The sequence below is a fragment of the Zosterops lateralis genome, assembly GCF_965231275.1.
Source record: "Zosterops lateralis genome assembly, chromosome: Z".
Lineage (NCBI taxonomy): Eukaryota > Metazoa > Chordata > Aves > Passeriformes > Zosteropidae > Zosterops > Zosterops lateralis.
Window position 1 is genome coordinate 48489390 of NC_139800.1, and position 17324 is coordinate 48506713.

Sequence of the window (17324 nt, forward strand, 5' to 3'; positions counted from 1 at the left end):
GAAACTTTGTCTTTACTTTAGAATAAAAGCTTCAACACAACATAATCTGGACCAACTCTTTCAGATTAATTCCCTGCAGAGCAGGTTTGAGCTTGTTCCTGCAGTCAGTTGCTCTGTAAAGTCATGCTGGATCAGTTGTGGTGAGGAATATATGCATCATATTGCATACAGTTTTGCAGTGGGTGCTTTGGCTGAAGTTAGTATGGTTAACATGCAGACACTATAGCAATTGAAAGATTCAAGTAATGTTTGTAAGGGACTATTTAGCTTGTTTCTATACTGAAAGGTCCCTTTTAAAAGGTCTTGTAATAAGTGTGATATTGATATCTTTGATAGTGAGGACATCAAACTAGCTACCATGTTTTTTTCCAGAGATGCCATATGAGATCCCACAGGGTTTTTTCTCACTCTGCCATACAGCATCAGGGAGGTTTTTCCTGTCATTTTCTCTAGCCCTGGCTTGGTTTACATGCTCCGCCATTTTAGTTGTGCCAAAATATCACTCATGATTACAAGCTTTTTGGATTACCTTTCCTGTTTACTGACTTGTCTTTGTTTGTTTGGATACTTCTCTGGCGCTTTTTTTTTTTTTTTTTTTTTTTTTTTTTTTTTTTTTTTTAGGCTTCTTTTAGTTTCTGAACTGATGGCAAAGATTTTATTTTATCTTCTAACCTCTATGCTGGGTTATTATCTTCCAACCTTTATGCTGTCTCAGGAAGTGTGGTAGAGCATGGCTTACTTGGTAGAGGCCACCATGGCAGAGGCCACCGCCTTGGTCACTGTTTTGAGCCTCATATGAGAAATGAACATGATCTTCAAAACATCCCACTGCAGTTACAGCTGAAGGGGAGTTTGGATGGTTTCTTTCACCCCCTTTCTAGGCAACCTGTTCCTGTTCTTCACTCCTCCCATGGGGAATTTTTTTCCTTCCAGTGTAGTTAATGACTGCTATATCCTACCCTGAATTTCAAGACAGAGCCTGGCTCTATTTTCTCAATAGTCTTGTAAGTACTGAAGGCTTTTATCAATTTACCCAGAAGCTATTGCTTCTCCAGACTGAGCAAGCCCATCTCCTTCAGCTTCTACTCACAGGGTAAAGTGCTACAGACTCCTGAGCATCCTAGTGGCCTCTGCTGGACTCACAAGTTTATCAGCATCTTTCTTGTTCTAGGGGGTACAAAACTGAATGGACTATCCCCAGCTTTCCTTTCCAGTTTTCTCCAGAAACTTCACACTGGATCATTCCTCACACTAAAAAGTGGAAACATGGAGCATGTCACTGGTCTCAGCACCAAAAGTTTTTCCCAGGAGTCTGTCTGTTACTGTACTCTCTTTTTACTGCTCTCCCATCCTCATCCTAGCACCAGATATCGTAGGGGTCTTCTGCATTGTGACATGGTGTAGGGACATCTCCTTCCTGCCTGTTCAGTAGCAAGGACAGCAGACTGTGTTTCTTGATGTGACTAATTTTCTTATACCTCGTAGCTAGACTTTAGAGGTCACTTCATCCAAGCCCTACTCAAAGCACTGGGTTGCCCCAAGCCTTATTTGGAAGAGCTGGGAAGATCTCTTAAGGCTACAGATCCTGTCGCCTCACTAGGTCCTTCTTGCAGTTGTTGAGTATCCTTCCAGGGAAAATGAGATGCCTCTGATCTCCAGGCATTCCCATATTGCCATATACATCCATTGCCTTTGATGCTCTCCTCGTGTACCTTCAAAGAATTTAGCTCCATCTCCTCTCTGCCTTCATGCTATGTAGTTGAAAGGCAGCCAGAGACTGAACAAATTGGTTTTTTTCCAGCTCTCCTCAGATTCGCTGTGCTACTGCCTCCTCATCTCATGTCTGCTGTTGGACTCATTCTGTGGGGTCAGCATCTTAACCTGGCCTGTTCTGGAGAGCTCAGATTGGACATACTATTAAGACATCTTCACAGCAGTACTTCCTCTGTTTTAAGAGGTGATGGAGAAAGGTTTTTTGGGAGTCACAGAGGTCTCTACCACTTCCACTGAGCTGGACATAAGAGGAGAAGCCTTGATTTCAGTCTGTTGTTAAAAGACTGGTGCTCTCTTCCATTTCTGAGCATTAGTAAGCCGCTGTGCAAATAAGACTTGTGTGCAAGGATGCATCTAATTGCTTACTGGGTTGGCCTTCCCTTTGAGGAAGGCTACAAGCTTCTGAGTAGATGATGGAAATTTCACTTCTCCCACATTTCTCCAATGTTTCTTGACCATTAACCAGCCTTCCTGGAGCTTCCCTTGGTGCTACCACTGTTAATGAAAATCAGTAGAAATAAAAACTTGTTAATGCTACTAATGTAGCATTAAGAAGCAGACATTCTTTATTCAGCTGGATGCATGAAATATTGTGCATGCTGACTACAAAAGAAACTCCTGTTTATATACTGTATTTTACATACATAGTCACTGATTTTTCCCTGAATAAACATACATACATATAATAATCATTTCCCTCAAATCAGTAACATATTTTCTCTGCATTTTACACATGCATTCTTCTGTCCTGGGGATCTCTTTGGTTGTCCCTGGTGGTCAGTGCAGTGACTCCCAAAGTCATACTTGACTGCCCAATCAAGTGGTAAAAGTTGGCACAATTGGGCTGGTTGCTTTCCAGTTCTTCTTCTTACAGAATGGGCATTGTGCAGTTCCACAGGCCAGTGGTTTTTGAAGAATAGGCATTGTGTTGGCCCACCAGGTGCAGACAATTTTTCATCTGGCAGCCCTACAGCTGTCTTTTGTGGTGCATAGCTGAAGCTATGTAGAATGGTACTTTTGGGCATGGGAAGGATTGTATGTTCTCTGTGAACACCGAGTTCCACTTCCCACTGCTGTTTCAGGCAGGTGTAAAACTGAGGCCAACACAAATGCCTAGGGGCTGAGAGTTTGAGCTTATCCTCTTAACCCTTCTTTTCTTGGGTTTTCTTCTAGGCAGGAAGAGTTCAACTTGTTGAAGATCTGCTCCCCTCTGGTTAGAGGAGAAACTGTGCTTTTTACTTCATTTTATCAGGCTTTCTTCAAGATGTAGCAGGGTAGACAGCTTGTTCATGGTTGGATTGTCCATGCTTGCCCTGCAGGCCTGTGTCCAAGACCTGCTGATTCCACACACTGAAGAACTGGCAATTTCTGCCATTTAATGCAGCCTGAGATTCTAGCCAGGTGCTTTTCTCTGCTTTTTTCACCAACCATTTCACAGCATGAGGAATGGATGCTTCATTCTAGGCAGTCCTTGTCAGCATGAACAAAACCCATTTTTGCCTTTTCTAGTCTCTAGCCCCATTCCTTTTGTGACAGCTGTTGAAACTGTGAAGAATCAGTCAGTCTGATTGTAGAGTGATGTTTACTCTAACTGCTGTAGAAGTTCATGTGGATGCTGCTGGACTTTACAGCCCTTATGTTTCTGGTGAGCTTGATTCCTTATTGGGATAAACACTGCTGAGAAGAGTGCTTATGATGTTTTCGAGGCAGTCCTAGAATTTGAGTTCACTTCTTATTTGTCTTAGAAAGAAGTGATCCTCATCAAGCAAACAGTAGGAGACTTGGGCAGCTGTGGATGATTTCCACAAACTGTTCCGAAGAGTATTTCACTTCAGGCTAAGAACTAGAAAAGTTATGACACAAGCATAGTAATTTTCATTAAGCCAAAGGATTAATCATCTGTTAGCATCCTAAATACGTGCTTCTAGGGTTAGCGTGAGAGAGACTCCTCTTATACCCACATAGATTCAACCCCTCTTGCTGGTTTCCTCTATCGTTTTCTTCCACCACAGGAGGACAGAGCATTTTTGTCTTCATGCAGTGTCTGTCTGGAAAGACCCAGAGCTGTAGGTGGGACTGTTACAAGACAGCAGGCTTCCAGTGCTGAGTGGCTTCATGAAGTGCTGCCCAGTGTCTCTGCTCGGGGTGTCTGCTCTGAGGCCACCTGTGTGGTGTCCTGTGAACTTTGGCAAATGGCTGTGTTGTTTGCAAAGTATTCAGCATCAGTGCAGCTTTCTGTGACACACATTTGTATAGCTGTTGCCTGACCAGAGGACTTATCAGTTCTTTTGCCAGGTAACATTGAATGGGTCCTCAGGACCAGGATAAAGAGGGCCAGTAGAGCAGGATAGGATTGAGCTTGGATCAATCACTGCTATAATATCATAGAATCATAGAATTATAATATCTTTTGGGACTCAGATTTTCTGGCTCCTGCTCAAAGTTTAAGAGGCAAGATCTGCAGGATCAGTGGTTTACTTCTTCCCCTTGGGAATTACTTTTCATAATGGTGCTGACAGGTCTAAGGGTTGGATTGCCAAATTTAAAGAAACCCTGTTAGGACTGCTATCTAAAGATAAACATATAGAGGAATTTTCAGGTCCACAGAAAAGTAAAGATACAAATGACAAGGACAGGCATTAAAAAAAGCCAAGTGCATTCCTATTTAATACAAAGGGAATAGTAATTCCAAGGCAGTTAGTAGCTGTTGGTAAATTCCAAATTAGCACTTTATCAGGAATCTGATGAAGACCCATCCTGTGCCATTCAGGTTAAAATCTGGGACATCCCCAACCAGTTGCTGAATAGAAACATTACCACTCCGAAGAAAGAACTTCTTGGGCATGCTCGAAGAGTTGGTCTGATTGAATGGCATCCCACAGCTGAAAACATCCTCTTCAGCTCTGGCTATGACTACAAGGTGGGTCTATGCTCCCAGGACACCCTGGGACACCCTGTTTGTCTGGGTATTTTGAATTTTTTTTAATTTCAGGCTCTAAGATGATACTATAGAGTTTGGAAGCTTTCTTCAGGGGGAAATTCCATGGTGACCGAAAGGTAAAAGGATATTGCTATAAGTTCAAAATTTTCCCAGTCTTCTGATGAACTTCAGTCTACTCTGCACTTGTCATTCACTGAATTGGATACAGCATGCAATGCCATCCACTTTTCTTTGTGCTAGTGCATACATCTGCACTGATGTTGTCTATTTTTATATATAAAATGTGGTTCCAAAGGAAATTAAAATACTAGACATTCTTAGCTGACACTGGTACCTATACATGTAGAGAAAAGACGAAGAAGTAAATAGAGCACACAAAGTCCCTGGTGAGTGAGGCAGCAAAGGGCTGATTTGTTTTTATTATTTTTGTTCCAGATAATGATCTGGAACCTTGATGTGGAGGACACTATTATTTCAAAGCCAGTCAAGATTCTTGACTGTCATAGAGACGTGGTCCTCTCCATGTCATTCAACACAGATGGCAGTCTCCTTGCCACTGCTTGCAGAGACAGAAAGATACGTGTGATAGACCCTCGTGGTGGAACAGTCCTACAGGTAGGTTGAATTCAGAGGTTTATGGTCCATCTGATCTCATCTCTTTGAGTGTTTCCTCTCCTAGGTAGCTTTATTGCCATAAAAGATGATGCATCTGGGCCCTGCATTGCCCAAGGCACTAAATGGTGCTGTTCCCTTCTACTTTCCACGGAACACTTGCTGTCATTATTGAAAACATGGGTTTTGTATCTTGATACCATGTACCTTGTTCCTTGAAACTTTACTTGGATTGTATTATTTTCATAGGTACCTCCTGCAGCCCTCTGAGGGACATCATGGAAGGGAATGTAGAGATCAGGTGGGCAGGTGGATGCAAGTGTACATATGTCCCCATGATCAAGGTTGTTCTTGTTTCCTGGATTTTGTTGGCTAGGTGAAGCTGGCTGCATTTTGTAGCTATTTGGACAGGTTTGTGTACACAGAAAGTCCTGCCTGCAACTACTAGAGACTGTTGCCTTGCAAATATGGGAATCAATAGTTAGGGAGGTGAGATTGACTCAGCTGGTCAGAGCAGGGTGCTAATAACACCAGGACTGTGGTTTAATCCCTGCATGGGCCATTTGCTTAAAGCTTGGACTTGATGACCTTTGTGTGTCTCTTTCAATTCAGAATATTCTGTGATCTGTTGTTGAGCTTTTGGGAATGATCCTAAAGAGTTTAGCCCACTTTTTTCAGATGCCTGTGAAATCCTGCTCACCATAGTTTAGCTGGGCTGAGCAGATCATTCAGGTAGTCATGTAACATGAAATGTAGCTATGCAACAGATGTTTTACTCATGCAATGTCCTTTCTCTTCTACAGGAAGGAAGCTACAAGTCTCACAAAGTTAATAAAGTCTTATTCCTTGGAAACATGAAAAAGCTGTTTTCTACTGGAACGTCTTGCTGGAATAATAGGCAAATTGCATTATGGGATCAAGTGAGTTGGACCAAAAATCTTAATCATACCAACTTCAGTTTTCTCTCTTTTGCTGTCACTTTAACTTTCCACCTGCCATATACACAAGAATTGATTTATAACAGCAATTCAGAAGTCATCTGTCAGACTCCTGAAAGGTGATAGGTCCTACTGCTGTGAGACCTAACTGAATTTCTGGAGAAGTTTTCAACAGCATACAAAGCGTATGCTGTGCCCATGTCCTGGTTTTGGCTGGGATAGAATTAATTTTCATAGTAGTTGACACAAGGTTGTGTTTTGGATTTAGTATTGAAAGCACACTGACATTTGGGGTGTTGCTAAGTAGTGCTAACCCTAAGTCAAAGACTTTTCAGTGTGTCATGCTCTGCCAGTGTGCAGGTGCACGAGAAACCGGGAGGGAGGATATCCAAGACAGCTGATCTGAACTGGCCAAAGGGATATTCTATACCATAGAACGTCATACTCAACTGGGGGGAGTTGGCCAGGAGCCATGGATTGCTACTCAGGGACTGGTTGGGCATTGGTCAGCAAGTGGTGAGTGGTTGTGTTGTCCATCACTTATTTTTCTTGAGTTTTATTCCCCTCTCTCTTCTTTTCATTACAATTGTTATTGTTCTATATTTTGCTTCTTTTTTCAATTACCGAGCTGTTCTTATCTCAACCATTGGTTTACCTTTTTCTGATTCCCTTCTCCATCCCACCAAGGGGAAGTGAGCAAATGCCTGTGTGGTACTTAGTTGCTGACTGTGGTTGGTTAAACCAGGGCAGCCCACTACAAGAAGAAATTGTACAAAGGACCTCTGTGTGGTTACTGTAGCTCTGACTGGTCTTACTGGAAAACTGGTCCTGGTGCTGGAAAGAGAAATGACTTCTAGAGACGGCCTACTCAGATGAAGCCCTCAATAAAGAAAAGTGTGTTGAGTGTTTTTGATTTCCAATGATTCCTGAGAGTAGAGTACTGAGGTAGTGCTTAATTGGTCATTTCCAAGATGCGATCTCTTGTCAGGATGGCTGCTAGCCTTATGGAACCCTGCTCTCATCTACCCTTTCATATGCAGTGAGGTGTTTTTACTTTGTCAGCATCTAAGTATGTCCCTCTGTATCAACTACCATGCAGCACAATCTTTTGTCTCTTTTTAGTACTGTCACGCTTTGTTACCAGACAAAGCTGGTAGACCAGGCCTATGATTTGCTATGTTTTGGCTATGTTTGGACATAGCTTCTTTGCACATGTGAGAGGCAAAGCACTATGCTGCTGTCTGAAGGCTTTCCACAATGCTAAGCAGTGCTGTGACACTACATGGGTGTCATGTCAGGGTTTTACATGTTTGGTTTAAAAACACAGTGGGAGGATTTCTGAGGGAAGGTATATAAAGCCTCCTTAGGAGCAAGGATTGGCACAGGGACTGCCCAGCAGGCCTCTTTCTCAGGTCCACACTCATCTTTGTATATAAACAGAAGCTCTAGCTTGCTGCAGCCTTCAGCTGGTCAGTTCTGCAGGAGAAAAAAGAGTGTTAAACCTATGCCAGATACGTGTTTATGTGAGAATCGCCACATGGACAACCATAAGACACTAGAGTCTGCCCTGTTGGCCCTCCCAAAATCACTCCCTTCAGCAGTGCAGGGATAGCTTTATACAAAACATGCCAGTTTTACGTATGGAGTGGTGTGCTTTGTCCTCCTACATGGCTTACCTGCAAAAGGCCAGTGGGAGGTTCTGTCCTTGCAAAGGCACCTCCTCGCTGTGCAATGCTGAGACTGCTTGGCTGATGCAGACTGCTTTTGTGGGTGGTGCATTATTGTGAAAGTATTGCCTTGACTAGAGGTTTTGATAGAACATGAGTAAAATTCAGTGTGAATTTTACACCAGTGAATGCAGCTGTACCCTGAAGGCCTCTGCATCTCCTGGGGTCTGGCCTGCTTAGAGGCAGGCAATGTTTCTTACTGTGTCTACCCTGAAATGCCATGAGATGCCTGAGATGTTATAGTGGTAGGAATTGATGTCCTGCCCTCAGTCAAGGCCTGGGACAGAGCACCCATTTCCCACCCACAGAGCTTTGCAGCAGTCTGTGCATGGCCCTCTGCTCAGGGCTGTGGGTCATTACAAAACTGTGCTCACATGCCACTGCCAGGTGGATTTAGGTGAGGTGTCCTGGACCTGAGGTGACTGACCAGTGATTGCAGCTGACTCTTTTTCCTGTGTCCTGCCCAGAATGACCTTTCTGTGCCTTTACTGGAGGAGGATCTGGATGGCTCCTCGGGATTACTGTTTCCTGTCTATGACTCTGACACACACATGCTTTATGTGGTGGGAAAGGTAAGTGCTTTCCATATCAGCAGGCCTTTTTGATTCTGCTGTCAGCCTGTGTTGTGACAGACTGAGGTCAAAGATGCTCCTGAAGCATGTTAGCCTAAGGATTTGAGCAGATGGGATAGGGCCAGAGGGTGCTTCATCATCAGGCCACATCTACCATGTTTACAGGTATACCATGTTTATTGTGGAATGATACACAGCTGGGTCCTAACCTTCCCATATAGGAATTTGAGGGTAAACATTTGGTTCGCTGTTGATCCTGCATGGCTTCTTGGGGCCAGGAATTCTTCTCAGACTGTCATGCTGAAAAGCAGGTCTGGCTGATGTTGATTTTCTTTGCCTTTAGGGTGATGGAAACATACGGTACTATGAGATAAGCCCTGAGAAACCATACCTGAACTACCTGATGGAATATCGTTCTCACTCACCACAGAAGGGAATTGGTGAGTGGCAGAATGTCTAGAATGTCTAATGTTACAAGAGGATTGTGGCTTCTTTATTTTAGAGGCTGCCGGAGTCTAGGACTATCCAAAATACCATTTAGAAAGGAGAATGGGTCAGGTTCGTCCACACAGGTTTTACAGGCGCTTACAGTCAGCTTGGCCCAGCTCACCCAAATATGACAGGGAGTGTTGCAGAGTCAGAGCTTGGAAAGGGCCCTTCTGACCAGCAGAGCATGGGCTGAGCCGTTTTACCAGTTACTGCTGCATCTCCTTTCACATACCTGGTCAAGGTGGAAAGGAGGGTAGTCTGGATTTAAAGGTGGAGAATGCTCCTTGCCATTTGTCAGTTTGCCTCAATATTTTTGTAATTGAAATCTATTCCCACTCTGTGACTTCTCTGGTAACAGATGCTCCACAGCTTAATGCCATCACTTTGTTGCTTGTATACCTTCTTTTTTACTGACATTTCCTATTTAGAAATAGATCTACTATGATTAGGTCACCTCTCCCCCCTTGGAGACCCTTGCTTATTAACCTACGTATTACCCACTGTTTAACTAATCAAGTCATAGAATTTAGCTTTCAGCCCTCAGACCTTATTGGTAACCCTTTCTTGAACCTTCTCCAGTCTCCTCCATGAGTCATATTCCTCTACATGTTTCTAGGATCATTAACACCCCTCCACACTATCTGTGGACACTCCTGCTCTTAGAGGATGTTGGTACAGATATTGGCAGCACTGAATTTTGTGCCTGCAGGTTGCCTTAAAAAAAATTAAAAGAAATATGTTATTTAAAATGTGACTGTAAGTATCTCCTCATTATTCAGTTTTTATAATCTTTCCAGTACAACATCCTTATTTCTCATTGTCATTGTCTCTTTAAAAATGGAAAGGAAGTGTACAAGTGTTTTTAAAAGGCGTAAGTGAATCATGTCTACTTCCCTAACCTGCTTTGTTCAGCTGATCAAGCATACTGCTAAGGTTATTGTACAGAACTTCTTTTCCATATTACCAAAACAAAATACTGTGTGAAGGAGTGGAGTTTAGATTCACTTTTAGATGAACATATAATGTAAAGAGCAACAGGCCTTCTTGTAGAATCTACTGCTTAATGAAGTCACTGTGTTGTAGTAGAAAACTAAGAGGAATAAACCAGGATCCTTTTCATGCTGTGATAAACAAGAAGTCTGTGCCTCAGCTCATTTCTACCCTCTAACAAGAGGGCTGCTGCAATAGTTTAGGTGTCCTGAAATCCCTTCCTAGTGATCCTGATACTCAAATCCTGTGGCATCATCTTCCAGTTCTGTTCTGTTCTGGTCACTCTATTTGGAGCCCATTAGAATGAATAAGGAACAAGAGGCTTAGCATGAAAACCATGCACCCTGTATGTAACAACATAATCTGACAGAAAAAAAAAGGTATTTTGTCTTGGCATTTGCACCACTGAGCCAGTTTTGGATGTAGATGTCAAACTGTGCTGATGCTCTGACTGCTTTCATTGTTTGATGACCCTTTTCACATGGCTGATGACATTAACTTTCCTAAGGAGATTTATACTCCATTTATTTCATGATCTTCCCCCAGGAATGATGCCAAAGAGAGGTCTTGATGTGGCAGCTTGTGAAATTTTCCGTTTCTACAAACTGATTCCAACTAAAAGCCTTATTGAGCCCGTCTCCATGATTGTGCCTCGACGAGTAAGTCAACCTCAGGTCATGTTCACATCCCAGGCAAATATCAGTGGAAAAATGAGGGCACTGCCTCCTCTCTGTGACTCTTGGAGGCAGAATAGGTAGAACAAGATATTTTCTCTCTCCTGGCATGTGGGAAATAGCTGGCCAGTTTCAGGGGCAGCCCTGCCAACAAACCCTGTCTGGGTAACTCAAGAGTTACTCAGGAGTTAGGTCTCTGTTTAATGTCTGACTTTCCAGGACATTCTGCCAGGTCTGCTACCTGTCTGTAAACTTCTCCAATAGAATCTGTTTGACATAATGATGAGAGGGAGAGGGGTTGGAGCTGATATTGGGTGGCATAAAAATATCCTTGTGGAAGGAAGAAGAATCAACCGGGTAAAAAGGAACTATGAATTAATGGGTCTTTACCCCTTGGGTGGAACTGTGTTACAGACAGTTGTTCTGCAGCATGTAAGGCACGACCTATTGCACTGAGGGTAATATAGGACTAAGTCTCAGAGTTGGTGTCATTAGAGAAAGAAACAGGCCTTGCATCTGTAGCTAGCCAAGGTAGCTTCTGTGTGACTGTGTGAGCATAGGTACATGGGAAATGTCAGTAATGTGCTCTCTACTTCCAGAAAGTAGAATATGAAAAGAAGGTATGAGTTCCTTGAATTCAGAGACACAGGAGAACTAATGTTCATTGCAACTCCTAACCAGGTGTGTTCCTCCAGCTTTATCTCCGTGGCCAGTTTCTGTCAGTTGATGATCAGCTGATACTTTGTGACTTGTCCATCCTTTGTATTCATGTATTCATCCTTAGGAACATGATTTCATGGGAGTTGAGTTAGCCTATGTCAACCTCCTCCAGTCTGAAGACCTTACTGGCACAATTTAAATTAGGCCTTCAGATGCAGTTCTTCTGAGTTGAGGTGAAGGAGCAGAGATATTCAGAGCAGGTGAAAAGACTTTATGTCCAAGCTAGTGAGTGCTCATGACACTCCCTGTGCTGAAGGGGAATAAATTCATTTCTCTACCACAATCCAGCATGATCTCTTTAAGCCAAAATCTCACTGACACAGTTACTCTGGACTTCTGTTTGCTTCCAGTCGGAATCATACCAGGAAGATATCTACCCCTTGACTGCAGCAGCCCAGCCGGCACTGACAGCACAAGAATGGCTCAATGGAATTAACAAAGGTCAGCACATGGAGGGCTCCCCAGCCCTTCAGCTCCCTAGGGCTTGAGTAAGCTGCTGCCAGCTCTCTGGCCTATTACCTGCCAGAGAAAGAGGAAAGAAGGAGAAGGAGAGACATAGTAAATATAAACTAAATAGTAAAGAGAAAATAGTAAATATGTCTGGAAACTAAATTAACTAGGCAGCTGTAAATTTTGGAAGCTGCTCCAATCAGGTTCCTCCATGCTTATCTCTGAATGAATTGCTTACAGCTGATTCCTGTGTGTGTTTTGTGAGTGTTTACTTGTCTCCTCCCTCCCTAGGGCCTCTCTTGGTATCCTTAAGACCAGGCTCTGAAGATGTGAACTCCCTACCACAGTTTCTTGAGCCAGAGCCACTTGTGAAAACTACTGACTTGAGCCGGCAACAGGAAGGGGGAGGAAGAATGCAGGAAAAGCAGAAGCCAAGAGAGATTGAAGATGGCAGAAGAAGGCTGAAAGTGGAGGAGAAACTGCCAACAAATGAGCAAACATGCCTCTCCAATGGCTTTGGCATATTTGAGTGTCCACCACCAAAAACTGAAAATGAGGTATGAATGTCTGGGTGAATTGTTGGAGCCACAGGGGACAGATGACAGATGACAAAAGGATACCATTCACGTAGTGGCAATTCATGGAGGGTTTATTTTGCAGACTGGCACCAGTACAAGCTCTTTGTTTTTTGTGGTGCAAAAAGCTTTGCCTGCCCTGAGTGCCACATGGATAGCAGGAATATGGCCCAGCAGCATTCCAGCTGAGAGGGTCTGGAAAGGGGGAGACAGTCAGCGTTCTCACTTCCTAGGCATTCTTGTGGCACAGACCTGCCTGGTGGCTGGCTGGGGACAAGGAGGTCCTTGTTACCTCCAGGTTCTGGAGAAGAAAAGGAGGTTTATGCAGGATAACCCTTTGATGAGAACTGCAGTCAGCAAGCCTGTTGACGCAGCAGGGATTTCTGTGAAAGGAGTGGGTGTAGCCCTGGTGCATCCATGTAGTCTTAACTGCCTGACTGTATTGTGGACCCTGAAACAAGAAAGAGTCTGCCTCTGCAGCTCACTGCTGAGGTACAACTTGTTAGTGCAGTGCTATTGAGGTTGGCTGCTGGCTGCAGCATGCACAAAGGAAAGGCTCTAGAAAAGGTTCTGGCGGCTCCATGATTTGTTTTAAGTCATGGAAAACCTTCTCTTTGTATAAAAATCAAAGCTGGCACAGTAGTGATTTGGTGATACATCTCTGTAGTGATTTGTCAGCCTCTCACTGTTGGCAGCTCAGGGACATTTTCAACTACATGCAATGTGTTTGCTTTTAGGAACCCTGAAATGATTTTCTACATACCTGTACTGAGGTCCCCTTTCATCTCTGCAAGAATTTAGCATGTGCACCTTGATAAGGCAGGAATTTCCACATCTGAATTTCCCTGTGGTGTGAAAAAGGATATTTTCCCACATATTTCTGCACTGGCACCCCAAGGTTACAGAAGCAGCCTTCACAGAGCTGGGTACTCTGCTGCATGCATAGTGAAAGACTATGCTAGTACCTAGTGGAAGAAGAAAAAGGACATACCCCAGGTCAGAGAAGGAGCTGTGTCTAGAGCCCAGTCTAGTGGACAGCAGCAGCACTGCTGATATTATCTGCTCGTTGAAGGCCTCCTGTTCTAATTTTCCTTATTGGCTCAGCCAGGTCCAGGGCAGGCTTTAAAACTAGCTGATATTAAGCTGCGGCCTCCCCTTTCCCCGCCAGGCAGCCGGGAAAAGGGGGCTCAGCCAGCCAAGGCTGCTCCCTGTGGACAGCAGCTCCTGGAGGCCTGGCCCACGGTGTGACCCGGTGGCCCGCCAGAAGGAAGAGAGACTCCCTGGCCTTCCCGGGCTGATTTTATACTTGTGTGACCCAGAAGTGTACACATATATTTAATTGGCCAATCTGACCATCTGTCTTGAAAGTCAGTCACTAATTGGTTTTTACTGCCCATGCTAAGCCAACACACCTCCTCCTTAGGTGTTTCTCTCAGAAGTAATGTGAGAGCTCTGGAAGCATTGTCAGGTTAAGCCTATATTTTCTTAGTGTAAAGTAAATAAGATGTGTGTTTTCTTACAGCTTTTACAGATGTATTACCGGCAACAGGAAGAAATCCGTCGACTACGTGAGTTGCTAATCCAGAGAGATGTCCAAATTAAACAGCTGGAGCTGAAGCTTAGAAACCTCTGCACAGACACAGGCAATTACTGAGCTTGCTGGCCTTTGTACCCCTGGACACAGGGGGAGACTCCAGTTCCTGCAGATTACTCCTCCTGGGTTTTTTACTAGGGGTAAAAATTTGATATTTCAGGCAGCATGGACTTCCCTGGCTTGTGGTGGTCACATTTCCCTAATCATCACCAGACAGTTTTTGATGGATTGCTGCGCTTCTTCAGGCTCCCCTTGCTTGCCTGCTCACCAATGTCAGAAGCTTGTGTATTAATGCTAGTGAGAGACTTTGGAAAATCTTGCTCTTCTGGTCCTGGAGAAGCTACATGTTAAGGTTTAGGAACAACCTGTTTTGCTGCCCCTACACATGATGGGAGAAGGCAGCTGCCAGCTCCTTTTCTCACCTTGGGGCCCAGCAATGTGGCTCCTGTGGCTGCCGTCCCCTTGCCCAGGGAGTCCACTCTGCTGAGCTTCAGAGGCACCTCTAGCTCCACAGAGATCCTTGTGCACCACTCTCACCTCACAGCTTGGCCCTGCCCCCAGGTGGTTTGGGAAAGCCATGGCTGCCCTGACCTGGTGCTGGGGATAGTCCCACTCTGAGTGGGAGGCTGCACCAGGGGTGCCAAGGGCCGGCACTTTTGTGATAGGAAAAGGAGAGTGAGTGTTGGAGGTCCTACTTTGAAAAGGTGGTGGTGTGGGCTAGTTCTCATCAGAGAAGCTGAAGAGTCTCTGTGACCTGTGAGTCAGTGGCCTTCTTTCCCTCCTTCTGCCAAAGACCAGCTGTATACAACTGGGGGTCATCAGAGGTGTGAGGACATTTAAAGCTGCACAGTGTTGACAACAGGGGAATTTGCCAAGAGGGATTAAAAGGATGAGTGGGGAGTTGGACCCCCCAGCCCACTGCAGGCATTTCAGCAATAGTGCTGGAAGTGTTGTGTCAACCGCAGTAAGATCACGGGGCCATGGCCAGTCATGAACAGCCCTCCAGGGCTGCTAGAGTATTGCTTGTCCTTAATGCCTGCAGCTGCTGCTTCCTTAGCTCTCAGGTGCCAGCACCTTGTCCCATTCCTGCAACCATCTACAGCTGCAGGTTCCCTCTTGCCAGCCGTGTTGTCCAGCCCCCTGCATCCTTCCAGGCTGCTCAGCCTTCCTCAGCCCTGTGGCCACACTGATCTGTGCCCTTCAGCACCAGCTCTCTGGCTCGATGCTGGACCTTATGGAAATGTGTTAAACCCAGGCAGAGCAAGCAAACACTGTTTAACCTGTAACTGTGCACCTCTATTGTGGCACATAGAAATCACAGAATCAGCTAGGTCCAGGGGATATGTCTAGGACACATCCTTGTCACCAGATGTGTTTTATCGCCTGCATTTTTTTTTGCTTATTTTTTTCATACAAAATAAATTATTTAAATTATTTCCAAAGTAAAATAATTTTTCTGGGGGATTTTTACATCCTTTTGAGGACTGTTTCTTTGTTATTCTTTGACTAGCATAGAGAATGGTTGGCCACTATGGTTCTTATCCTAGGGTTGTGTTGATTTCAGCATTTATGGAAAAGAAGGTGCTTTCATTTAGGCTTTGGTGAGACTATTTAATCAAAACTTCTTTTTTAGACAGTATGCCTGTAAAAGCATGGACCGTGAAATGTATTTAAATTTGGAGCTTAACTGCAACCACTAATCTTTCACATGGAAAAAACCTTGAGGAAATGGAGTTGTGTTCATAATCTGTGCCTAAATAGTCTTGAGTGATCATTTTAACAGTTTCTAAAACTCCTAAAAGCTTTGTAAAAAAATGTTGAACATGGGGATAAAAACCAAATCTGTGCAATGAAAAGCAAATATAACTGAATAATAAATATATTTAGAGTTCTACTTTTTAATACATGCAAGATTGTTGTTTTATTATTGTATTGTTGAAGTGACTGAATCTTAATCAAGGTCTGAAGAGAATGTCACCTACCGTCTCTTTTGCTTGTATCAAGCTGTGGCCTTACTTTAGTAGGTGGGTTGTACACAGTGTTATGCAGATGGCCCTGCCTTTTTTATATTTTTTCCCAGTGGCCCTTGATGCTGTGAAGGGGCTGCTGTTTCCCACTGTTCTGAATTGCTGTGTGTGTTGCCTTGAGTAAACTCAGTCCTGCTGGAGATGCATTCTGTGTGGTAAGGTGTTTGCTGCTGTCTTGCAGTCCTGGCTCTTCTCTTGGCAGTACACTCTGACCAGGCTCTTTTAGATATTCCACATGAGGAGGGTTTAATGTGCTATTACCAAATTTACTTATTTGTAGATGGAGTATTGATTTAGCAGACTGAAGCAGCATGGAAAATACAAGCACAATATATCAGCTGCACTCTCCAGCTAGATCATAATACAAACGAAATTCCCTTTATGCTTACTGCCATGATGCTGGATATCTCCAATCACGGGGAAAAAAATGTGTGGGCTGAAGCCAGCTCAAGTCTGTAGCTCTCTTTAAAAGCTCATTTTGTTGTTTTTGTTTTGCTCTGATTCCCATGGGCATGGTAGCTGTGGTGAAAATCTGAACAACCATTGCCTGTGCTCATGTCTTTGGAGCTGTTCCTCATGGTAGTGGTTTGTTGATCCATTACAGCTTTGGTCATGGAAATGTTCATGGGTGCATTTGAGATGTAATTTTAAATGTTTTTTTGTAGAATATTTTAGGCCAGTGTAAGGAGAAAAAATGGTGGAAATTGCCAGAGGAAGACTGTGCTGGGAACTTTGGGAATATGTCATCAGGACACTGTGACCTCCTGGCGTCCTGGTCTTGTAAGGAACCTTGTGCTGGTGAGAGTGTCTGGGCAGGCACTGTGTCCCTCCTCAGGGGTTGGTGCAGTCTCACTGCTCTGAGTAAAGCATAGAAAACGGCACCAGCAGGTAGATTAGTGTGGGAGGCAGGGAAAGAGCCTGCAAGTGCCTTTGCAACTCTGGTGTTACAGCTGCTTAACTGCAAAGAGAGAGTAAAACACAGCCCTGCAGTGCTAGCTTGCCTGATGGCTTTAGAGCCACACTTCATATCTTCACCCTCTGCTCCAGGACAGCTGCCAACTGCAGAATAAAACCTAGACAATAGTTGTCATTCTCATTTTATTTCTCATCTTGGAAGGCTGTACCCTTGGTGTGCTCGAGGAGCTGTGAGCAGAGGAGAACATGGAGATGATGCCCCCTCATTTGCCCTGCAGTGGGAAGCAGCAGATCACCCTTGTTGATCTTGGGCTAGGTAGCATCCAT

At 44.2% G+C, this 17324-nt stretch overlaps 1 protein-coding gene across 3 annotated transcripts in view; it reads left to right on the forward strand.

Moving 5' to 3' along the window:
- Positions 1-17064, forward strand: part of CORO2A (coronin 2A) — a gene marked incomplete at its 5' end in the record, with an annotated part of 60992 nt that extends 43928 nt beyond the window's left edge. For 2 of the 3 annotated variants that reach the window (XM_083883505.1, XM_083883503.1), the window contains 9 exons: positions 4544-4693; positions 5150-5329; positions 6130-6246; positions 8459-8563; positions 8907-9003; positions 10589-10701; positions 11787-11877; positions 12178-12443; positions 13984-17064. In XM_083883505.1, the coding sequence (XP_083739631.1) occupies positions 4544-4693; positions 5150-5329; positions 6130-6246; positions 8459-8563; positions 8907-9003; positions 10589-10701; positions 11787-11877; positions 12178-12443; positions 13984-14115 (1251 nt within the window). In that variant the 3' untranslated portion in view covers positions 14116-17064. The remainder of the gene's footprint in view (positions 1-4543; positions 4694-5149; positions 5330-6129; positions 6247-8458; positions 8564-8906; positions 9004-10588; positions 10702-11786; positions 11878-12177; positions 12444-13983) is intronic. The other variant, XM_083883504.1, reaches the window with a different exon arrangement.
- Positions 17065-17324: the final 260 nt, after the last annotated feature.